We start from the raw sequence: 11,456 nt of genomic DNA, 5'->3' as shown, positions 1-11,456 counted from the left end.
TTACCGCCATATCATTGCGAACTAAATCCTATAGAACTGATATGGGCGCAGGTAAAAGGATTTGTAGCAAGACAAAACACGACTTTTAAAATAAAAGATGTTAAGCTACTGTTTGATCAAGCCATTACGGAAGCGACACCAGAGAATTGGCGAAAAGCAGTCCAGCATGTAATTAAGCAAGAGGACAAAATGTGGGATCTTGACAACCTCATCGATCAGACAGTCGATCCTTTAATTATAATGTCAAGAGGTGATGACAGTTCGTCAAATGACGAAGAAGACTACAATCTATTATAATTCAAAATTGTTATACACTGTTCAAAAAGTGCCAGATCCAAAAGTGACATTTTCAACTGTTTTACTCTACATATTATGTTCAATAAATTTGTGAAAAAAATATATTATTCCACTTAAACAAAAGTAACTTTCTAAAATAAAATAGCATTTAAGTACATTAATTATAAGGTAAAAAACAAGTCCCAGTTGCACGCCTTTGGCGAACCGTTTTCAATGTTTATCAGTGGGTAACAATGGGCAAAACTCATAAATTGACCCAAAACCGGGTGGCACTACCTGCAATCAACGAAAAGAAAGAATTTTACATTGAAACTAATACCCAACTAAGGTAGTGGCATAAAATATTGGTGGATCACCAGGTACCACTTTTGCATATCTAATGAGGTTTTATTGCTCTACACACTTCTGAAATAGAGTATAAATTTTAATAATTGGCTTCCAGTAAGAGATAAGATTTGCATAAAAAAAGAGATGCAACGTTACCAGCGCATCTAAAATGTCTAAGAGATTTTTCAATTATTTTTAAGAGCCAAAAGTTTATAATGTTAAAAATAATATTAATAATTATAATAAAATAATGTACATCTCTTTATAATAAATATTTATTTTCTATAAATCGGTAAAAACATAAGTGCCTAAACATTATTAACATGCGGTGTCGTTTTTAACTTTGTTCTGTATAATATCTCGCAATTCATTTAAAGTGTGATCGTTCAATCTGACATTTTTCATTAATTTATAGTAAGGGCTCCATTCACAAAACTTATTTTTATTAGGATAATAATCGAGCTCGAACTGTGCTTGTGTTAAACTACCAGTCTCAATATCCTTTACTGGCCTAAACATCATTGATAACCATGAGCACCTCAAACTTAATTTACTCAACCAACCTTCAGCAGCCAGAACATTCTCAACTAATCTGATATACTTAACTCTGGCAATATGTCCGAATAACTCGGCATCATTACGTATAACTTGAGTATCACTCACAGCCAAACCATTAAGAAGATTTAGCAAAATTAAATGTACTATAAGTATAAAGAAGACAAACACAACCCTAGTTATAAAAAAACCATCCGAAAATAATCCGGTAAGGTTACCGGTATCGAATTCCCCTGTAAGCATTACTAGAGTTTTAAACATTCCAACTTGAAACGTGTCAAAGGATTCGACATAATTTTGTTCGTTAACATCCTTGATATTTTTAGTAAATAAAATGTAAAAACTTACGGCAAAAGAAAAAATTAAAACACAGTATGCCAAAAACGATTTGAAAAAATTAAAAGCCACCGTTCTAAGCATTACTATGCTCGTGGAGAAAGCCGGATGCTGCCCCAGCTGAAGAACAAATGCTAATGACAGTAACAAAACTGATACGGCCCACAACTCTCTTTTATTTTCATTTGAAAAGATAGTTAAGTAGGCTACTATAATCAAAATCCATTCAAGGTAGTTATCCAAATGTTTTAAATACTCCAAATATTCGACGAAGATCTGGAACAACTCTCTTATGGTTAACGATATTGTTAATAAAAACAATATGCCTTTCGCTGCATCCCTTAGATCCTTTTGATTTTGCGTATTATTGTAATTATAATCCAAGAAAATAAATATGGCATAACTAAGAAAAAATAATATGAAAGCCGCAAAGTTTGCGTAAAATATCATTTGATACTGTCTCCATTTTAAGGTAATGAAGCTTACAACCACTGGGTGTGCCACTAGATGTTTAACTCCACGTGATTTCGTCATAGCAAACACCACCTAGAAAGAAAAAGTATTATTAAGGTTTCAAATTGGTAGATATTGTACGAACAATGTTTGTGCAGTTTGTATGGTCCCGCATAATGAGCCGAGCGAAGACGAGCAAAAAGTTTCAGACGCGAAGTTACCATAAGTATACGATTGAGGCCAGTGCTCCCAACTGTAAAGATTTTTACGTAATTTTTGTAGTCAAAAAAGATTCTTTTGATTGGTTCATTATTAATTAAGAAAACTCTCAGCGTGATTTAGTTCTTTTTAGCATAATTCATCATCGACCCGCTTCAAAGAAAATAAAATTAAAAATAAAAAGAAAATTCTTATAGTATAAGATATTAGGTATAGATATTAGATATAAGAAAATTTGAAAGAAAATATAAGATTTGAAAGATATAAGAAAATAGATAGATAATAAGTACCTATAAGAAAATTTGAAAAAACCAAACTTGTAATGCTTGAAAGATACAAAATGCGACTGTAAGACTCTGCAAAATATTAAAAATCATCTCAGTTCCCTAGAATAAAATTAAAAATCACTTTAAATTCCTGAATTAAAGACCTGAAAAATTATTCGAAAAGTCCATAAAAAATTACGTCAAAAATAAGATACTATCACTTTCAATTACATCAAAAAAATTCAATGAATCCCTAGCCTCAAATCTCTTAAACAGAATTAAAAATTACTTCAAATACCTTAGGTATTAAAAATTATTTGAAGTAAAAACGTCTGAAAAGCATGGAATAGCATTTCAATTTCCTGAAAACAGAAAAAGTGATAGCCATGAAAAATTATATCCAATGCTTGGAAGACGTAAAAAATTGCTAGAGAAAATAAAGAGATTTAAAATTTTTGGAAGACATAAAATTAAGTCAAATGTCAAATGCCTGCAAGACATAAAAATGAGTCGAAAACCAGAAAAATTTTGTTCATTCGCCGAAAAAAATGCATAGATTAAGAATTAAAATAGTTATAAATTATTAAAAGACATTTTAATGAATTATTAAAAGAAAAATGATTGGTGATGTCTGGACCACATAAAAAATTACTCCAAACCACAAAAATTTATTTTAAAATCGCTGGCAAATATGGAGAATTACATGAAATGACCGAAAACAAAAAATTATTTTTAATATTGGAAGGCATAAAGGTGATGCTAAAAGAAAAGAAAACATGAAACATTATTATAAAAAAGCTGGAAGATATTAAAGAATATATTTTCAAGGCTGCAAAATTTGACAAATTAGAAAAATTTGTCATCTTGAATGATGTAAGGTAAAAAGCTCGATATCGGTAGGTTGATACTTACTTCAGTATCAGATGTGTCGGAAATCGATTGCACTAATGAATCAAACTTAAATGTAACTTTAAATTCCTCATCGTATCGATTAAACTCTTCACATAAAATTACTGAATTATTTAGGTGTGTTTTTAAATCTTGTGGTTCGATTATCTTAATTGGTGTGTTTTCCAGTATGTTTCGGCTCCCTAAGTAAGCTCCCAAACCGAGAAGTTCTAGGACGATATTTGAATTTGCAAAACTAAAAATAGAAAATATTTTGTTTGTGAAGAAATACAGGAGTTTATTCTTGAAAATATCATACCATAGAGCATACATCAGTGGAGTGTTAAGCATTTTATCTGCATAATTTACCATTTTTACTCGTATTAGTTCACAATCCTTTATACGATCGATAAGTGCTCTATAGCACTTCAGATGGAATTGTCCTTCGTCAATATTTATTAGAATTGTTAGAAGTAAGTCACTAGGTAAATCCTCTAATTTATAAGAATCTAGCAGTATTTTAAATATTACAAATAATCCTCTTTGTGCCATCGAGATAATCTGCAAGAAAGTATACAGTTGAAAATTAATATAAGAATTTCGAAGTTCTTACTGGTGCAACTTTATTTTTAAAATCCATAGGACTGACGCCCTTTTCTAAGAGATATTTGACAGACTGTTCTAACATATGGTCGCAACATAACTCAAGTAAAGTTAAACTTTGTGTTCGGTATTCGCCACATAACTGTTCTGGAGGGATTTTCTTTAGTTCTTGTAAGACATTGTTATCGTCCTCCTTGTTAATATACTCCAACAATTTGTCATCTGGTTCGTCGGCTACAAGACCTTTTCCATACTGAAATTTACAAAAAAAAATAAAGTAAAAAGAGACTTATTTCAGTAGTAGCAGTCGCAGATGGAGTGGTACTCATTGGTATATACAACAGATCTTTTTCTTGCCAAAGCCATATTCAAATTCATCAATTTCTCTGGATAACATCATTCTTATCTACTCATTACACGATATTTTGTCAAATATAGCCTGCAATTCTTTATTTCATGCTTTCTTTGCAGATTGATTTTAATAAAACGTCCTCCTCAGGAGCTTTTGCAAAATTTCTCAAAATAATCATCTTCTATGGTCTATTATTATCGGCTATTGGATCATCATCAAATCGAAGAACTGAGAATTTCTTACAAATCCTGATATATAAGTGAGGTTGCAGATGATCCTCGCCAACAATAAACACGATTAATATTTTAAATGGGAAGTACATGGAAGCACAGCATAAAGAAACCAGCAGTCTCACTCCGCTCGAAAATGTAAGCGAACTAATAGCATCCTTAGCCATGCCGCAGCCATGTTCTCCGGATGCCGAGCTCACTGTTTATCGAACTGTGTTCATAGGTGTATCGCCTAGTTCAGCGCCGTACTTAGTGACTATTTTAATAGCATTTTTACAAAGCGTAGCGTTTTTTATAAAAACTTTTGTATTAAAAGAGGGGTATGTCAAAAATTATTAATGAAGCAAAATAATTGACTCTGCCAAAGTTTTTAATAGCTGCAAATTTGGCTGTATGGCTTAAATAACATAATTAAGCATCAATTAAAGTTGCAGCAATGTAATTTTTTTTTTTTTTTGATTTTTAAGGACATTATTTATATTTCTGCCATTTTAACAGTGTTGCCATATTTAAAAGAGTTGCAAAATTGTATACTTTAGTTGGTACTTAATAATATAACAAAAATTCGCAGATGTTAGAATTGTTTTGAATTGTTGCCAACTATTTGTCTTTATTTATTGGCCTAAGAGTTTCTATTTGTTTTGAAATATTACTTTATTTGTATAATTAGTTATTCTTAAACTACTATGTAGTCAGATGTTAATCTAAAAGCGTTACTATACAGGGTGTTAATTAAGTATGTACCATAAATTATTTAACAGGCGATTGTTTGAGTAATTTTAAGACAAAAAGTTCATATGAACATAGGTCCGCAAGTTCTCTGGCGGTGTTATTTATAACATTAAGGAGCTAATTTACCCCTAACATGATTAAATTTATTAGGTTCAGTGTAATCTCGAACGGGACCTGAAGAAATATTTGTGGCAAAAAAATTGGGGCACCTGAATTTTGTGCCATTTTTAATATGTTATTTGATTTACTCAAATACAAATACAATTTTTTCGTATCTCGCTTATTTTTCAAGAAAAAAAAAGTCCACTTAATTGCATATCCCTGGATCACACAAGGAATTTGGGGAAAAGTTTCATTTGGAATTTATTATTAACTAAGCAAGATACGAAAAAAATTCAAGAGACAGAAAAGTTTTATTTGTATAATCCACAGAACATAATAAAAATTGCACAAAAGTCAGTGGCATATATTTTAGTTGTTGTTAAATTTTAACACCCTGTATATTGAGAACGAAGAATTTCTGGACATATGTTTATATGAACTTTTTGTTTTAAAATTACTCAAAGAATGGTCTCTTAAATTTATGGTACATACCTGATTAACTTCCTGCACGTATTCTTCTATATCGTCGTTGTTAGATGTAGAAATGCGATGTTTATTTTTGTTTAAATATTTTGTTAATGTATGAACTTTATTTATATTAAAAAATCAATATTTTTACTATGTAGGTATTTTTATTTTACAAGATAATAACATCTAAAAAAATGTTAAAGTCCGGCTCTAGCCAAGGCAAAAGCCGCGTGGACCGTAGCGAGTGTCAGCGGCATCCCTACTATAAGCAAAAATGCCTCGCCTGCGTTAGTACACATGCACCGAACTCGCTTATTCAAGCCAATGTATTTTTATTGAAGTGCGACTGCTGGTTTCTTTATGCTGTGATGGAAGTATCATGATGTTATCTACAGCAATGAAAATGTTATAATATTAACATGTCGACGACTCTTTAATGAAGAGATACCAGTAACTTTAATGATGAAAAAAAGGAAGATAAACGAGATAATAAGCTAATGTGATGAAACTTAAATGGAGATGTTGAAGATTGACAAATCTAAGATATCTTCTCTCCAGTGGCGTGGAATGAATTTGGTGTATTGTCTTAGAGTATTCTGTGTAGATAATGGTAAAAAGAACTATTGGCTCGTTATATCTATGTTATGTAGATGCTGATTTTAAGGAAATATTGGTTGGAACTAAAAGTAACAATTTTTTTTTTACTTGATTTGACTTGACTGATAATTGAAAACCTTTTGTCTCTGTATCCTTGATTAGATTTTTTCTAAGCATTTAGAGTTATTGCAAAATAGTTTAAAAATTAGAATTTTCCTCCAGCCGACTTTCGTACCGAGTTTCGTAGGTTTCTTTTCAAAAAATATGTTTTGATGGAAGCTTTTTATTTAAAATTCAACTTTGCAGTATTTCTTCTAGCACCAAAAGCTGCTGTACTTCAACAAGTTTACTTAATTTAAAAATATACTTTGATTAAGATTTTTAAAACGTCTGGTAAAAATTGAACTTTTCTTGGAGGTAAATATTTTTTTTAGTTTTTGGCTTTTTCAACTGTTTGCAATTAGAAACTACATTATCACATAACTAGGATCTGAGAGTTCAGAAAAATACAGGAGAAATTTTAAAATTCTCCAAAAGGGAAAGTAAAACTAGAGACCATTAGAAACTATAGAAAAATGTTGACTAAGCAATAAGAAACAAAAAAAAGTTTAATGACGATTTATTGAACAGTAAGTCATACCTTTGATAGTATATCTTGGATTACCATTTGGCTCTCAGTATCTTTGTTCTTAAAAAATAGATCCAGTGGACTTAGATTCTTGGCATTTTTCTGATGAACATTTATGCCATGCTCAATAAGGAAATCAGCACAATCGTATAAATCACTGCAAGGTTTATTTTTGGATTTGAACAAAAAATGCAGCGCGTTGTTTCCTAAAAAAAATTAAGACAAATTTAAAATTTTTGGAAAAAGCATATCTACCATATTGATCCCTATCATTTATACATTTCTTAGAAAACTCCACGAGGGTTTTTAAAGCATCAAGATTTTTTTCGCATGCAGCATAATGAATGGGCCTCCACCCTTCATCGCCATTCGGATCACTACAATTAGCTCCCAATTCCAATAATTCCCTTATAGTTCTTTGATTAATCTCCTTCTTGTAACATGCTATGGATATTATAGGGCAACCATACTCGGGTTTTATCTCCTGCAGAAGTTCTCGGTTTTTGTTAAGGATTTCTTGAATACTTTCAATATTATTTTCTATAACGGCTAGATATAAATCATCTAGAGTGTAACTTATTATTTGTAGTTCCATGATAATTAATTTGTGGTGAAACTTAAAGTACACTGAACACAGTTTTTGTTAAGTTATAATACAATTTATATGATAAGGTTGTGGATGATCTGCAATTAATAAAATCTATAAATTGTTAATTTTCTAATATAAGGTTTGCGGTTTTCTTAAAATAAATGTTTATCTATTATTAGTAATACTTCCTTTATTAGTTGAGTTTAGTAATTTACACAGTATACTGTATGAGGTTTATCAATATAATTCATTAATTATATATTTTTTATAACATTCTGCAATGGTACAAATCATTATAGTTTTAAAAATCAAACAATTCAAATCGTCGATAATAACTATTAAATACATAAAAAAATGGTTTGGTTTTATTAATTAAATAAGTTTTTTTCTTAAAAAAGTGAAAAAAATACTTTAAAATGGATAAAAATGTGTTATCAAAAACAAGATGTTATTTACCTTATTTATTGGATGCTTAAGTAGTAAATAAAAATTTTAGATCATATTTTAATTTACGAAAATATAACAAATATTATGTATAAAATATGACCCAAATATTTTCAAATATGGCTCAATAAGTCCAAAAGTTGAACTTGAAAATGTACAAAGAAATGGTGCGAGTATAAACTGGGATCTAATTTATCTACAAGACGATATTAGTAAACTTTCCTACACACTAATAAGTCAATTTTCTTGATATACATGTACCCTTAAAGATAAAAAAGATAACAAATTAAAAAATTTAGCCGTATTTGTATTGGCCGTTCCCAAAATTAATAAATCTGTAAACATTTACTTTATTTGATTTTTAATTTTCATTATATTAAGTTTTGAGATTTGTTTACATTCATGTCTGGGTATAAAATTTACAAAATATTTAGGTCTTAATATTAAAAAAAAAACTCTCAATGAAACAATTTTCTTACTCGTAATTTTCTTTAAATTTATATCTTAACAGCCGTTCTGTGTGGACAGAAAAGGAGCTGACATTGCCTTTTTTGTTCCTTTATTTTTCTTCTTATACATATCGTGCTATACATTTTTGTTATTGTAAGTAATCTACTTCATGTTTACGAGCAACTTCTTTCACGTCATGATATATTGCGTTAATTTGAGGATCTTCCTGAAGCATCTCCTGCAATTGTCAATTCTTAAATAACATAAGATCTTCTATAATGAAGATCTGAAGGTCCCTATAATAAAATACCTTCAAAAATTTTTAGATGCTTTGGCAACGCAGGCGCGTAGTCAACATTTTTAAAGCGACATGTCATTTTAAAGAAAATGAATGGCCTTTCAAAACATGTCTCACAAGATACCAGTTTCCAAATAAAAAAATAAGAGTAAAGAAGTCATAGTAATTTGTATTTATATGTAAATATATCCCTCTGAAACAAAAATATACTGGTCCGAGTCTGTTTTCGGCAGGCCACCTTGTATATTATATTATACGTTGTGTTTACTTAATTTGATATAAATGTTTTTATATCAAATTAAGTAAACTAAAGGTTCTGAAAATCCCCGATATAAATTGATTTTGTGTTTAAGAAACATGCATTTTTTTATATTGGTATCTTATCGTTATCTGTGTTAAATAGTTATTTTGGGGTTTTTTGGTATATTACTTTTACTGCCACTTGTACCTTTTGGCATAGTATTATTTATGTTAAATTTGAACCGGCTAAATTAAATTATTTAAGTCCCACCGTATAAGTGACATTTATTATTCTATTAAATATGTTTTTGTTTTTTTTTATTACAATTTTTTTCAGTGTAGGTATTTTAACAATATATATAATTGCAAATAGTAATGACTTTTGACCTCTCTATTGAAGTAAATTCGCATTCACCGAGAATGACTTATTTGGTTAAAATTCTTTATTTCTATTGGTCAAAAGCACTTATCGAAACCAAGCTCCATTTCCTATTAGCATTAACATTTATTATAAAAAAAATAACGACAAATACTATTGTAATGTTATTAACAATTGATTTAAAATTTAATAGGGTGAATTCACAAGCAATTGATGTTCGCTTTGACACGTATTGGATAAAATTCTTAATTTCAACAATATCTAACCAATAAGAAACAAAGAATCTAAGATTAATTATCTCAAAGAATATAAACGCAAAATTTTAATTTGATTGATTCCAGAATATTTACTCATTTATAGAACTGAATTGACTTACCCTTAAACGAACTAATTAAGTTGGGATAGAACTGCTTCACATACTCGGCTTTCACACTGTGAACCAAATATGCTAGCAAAGTACACCTAAATGAGACTTATGGATTAACCAAATTCATAATGCTCAGAATAACATCTCCATGTTGGTTACCAAGTCAAGTACTTTTATAGCTATTACTCCGTACAGTTTCTAAAATGTTTCGCTTTTAATATATTTTTAAGAGTTTCAACTACGGTTTGAACTTACTTTATAGTTTGTTACTTTGATATTTTAAAAACCTTATAAGCATTGAGTGACGTTGGTCAACAACTAATAGTAATAGTGAGGGAGGGGGAGCTAGAGCTCGGCAAGTAGACCTAAAAGTCCCTTTTCGCCAACCCCAGAATCACTGACTCATTAAGTCTTCATTAATCTTCAGATCTTCATTAAGCCAGCCTTAATAAAGGCTTGCACGCTGTCCAGTTCTTTAGTCCAGATCTTTAAGATCTTCTCGTTAGAGCATAGTAGCTCTAAAAATTTTCCTTCTCAGGCGACTCCACCTACCACAAATTCTTATATGTGGTATGAAGATTCCTCCCCTGTACCGCAATTCATGATCTGGTATCATCTCCTTGGCCTGCATACATCTTTTCGTCCTTTTCTAATTCTTCCTTGTTTGTTTCCAGGCCCAATTATTAAGTTCCTCGAAAATTTGTTTTCTACTGAGATCGAGACACGGCTCAGAATCTACGAAACCTTGTCTTGCTAGTTCGTCAGTGCGTTCAATGCCCTCGATACCCTAGCGTCCTGGGACCAACCTAAGGCTCACTTCCTTGTGTGCTACCAGTTTTTCCAATGCGTCTTTAATTTGTAGAAATTCTTGATCTTTGTCTGTTGCTGTCTTGAAGTCTGTGAAAACTCTAAAATTGTTTCCGGATCGATTATTGTAAGAGTGGTTAGTTTTGTTAGGAAAATATAAACTTTTGTTCTTATGAGAATATAAAAGACATTCATTTATATCTCTACAAAGTAGGGTAAGTATCTCTCTGACCCCATCTCTGTATCCCAATGGCGATTCTGTTAGAATCTCCTCTGTTATATACCAGTCTATAAGTCTTTCTATAGTCTTTATTAGAAATTAAGTCGGACTTATTGCCCTAAAGGACTTTTGGTTGGCGGTAATCGAACTTGCCCCGTTTTGCGATAAAGACCACATCAGCCGCGCTCGATGCTAATGGAACATACCCCATTGCAATGCTGGTCTCAAGAAGTAAGTTAAGTAAGTAAGTAACACTCTCTTTAGTAAGGTCTCTTTAAGTAAGGAAGTGTAGTTTCGAGATCTACCTGAAGCATCATGGGTATGATTCCATTAGGCCCCGCACCCTTATATGGACTTAACTCACCCACTGCCCAAGCCATGGCTTCGTTTGTAACTATTTTCAGTCCGTCTCTGGCTCTGCGGTTTCTCGCCTTCTCCAAAAAAATGAGTTTTGAGAATAAGCTCGATGGTCTCTTCTTTGTTTATTTGAGGCCCATAGTTCACCTTTCTTCAAGCATCCTGTCTCAGCTTTCCTGAAGAAAAAGCCGGTAGCTTCAGAAAACGAGCTGTGTCTGAGAGAGATTCCATCTCTCTACAGAACTTGTGCCA

The 11,456-nt window shown here is 31.1% G+C and overlaps 1 protein-coding gene across 1 annotated transcript; it reads right to left on the bottom strand.

Moving 5' to 3' along the window:
• Window positions 1-881: 881 nt before the first annotated feature.
• LOC126735997 (transient receptor potential cation channel protein painless-like) lies at window positions 882-8,280 on the bottom strand. The gene is made up of 7 exons (XM_050440124.1): window positions 8,099-8,280; window positions 7,309-7,737; window positions 7,066-7,259; window positions 3,955-4,197; window positions 3,661-3,902; window positions 3,366-3,597; window positions 882-2,061 (listed from the first exon to the last, which is right to left on the bottom strand). Exons 2-7 carry the CDS (start codon window positions 7,646-7,648, stop codon window positions 943-945), a joined length of 2,370 nt encoding a protein of 789 aa, XP_050296081.1. The 5' UTR covers window positions 7,649-7,737; window positions 8,099-8,280; the 3' UTR covers window positions 882-942.
• Between the last annotated feature and the right edge of the window lie 3,176 nt (window positions 8,281-11,456).

This window comes from Anthonomus grandis, chromosome 5 (assembly GCF_022605725.1).
Source record: "Anthonomus grandis grandis chromosome 5, icAntGran1.3, whole genome shotgun sequence".
Classification (NCBI taxonomy): domain Eukaryota; kingdom Metazoa; phylum Arthropoda; class Insecta; order Coleoptera; family Curculionidae; genus Anthonomus; species Anthonomus grandis.
Note: the sequence above shows the minus strand (reverse complement) of the source record. Positions and strands in the feature narration are given on the sequence as shown.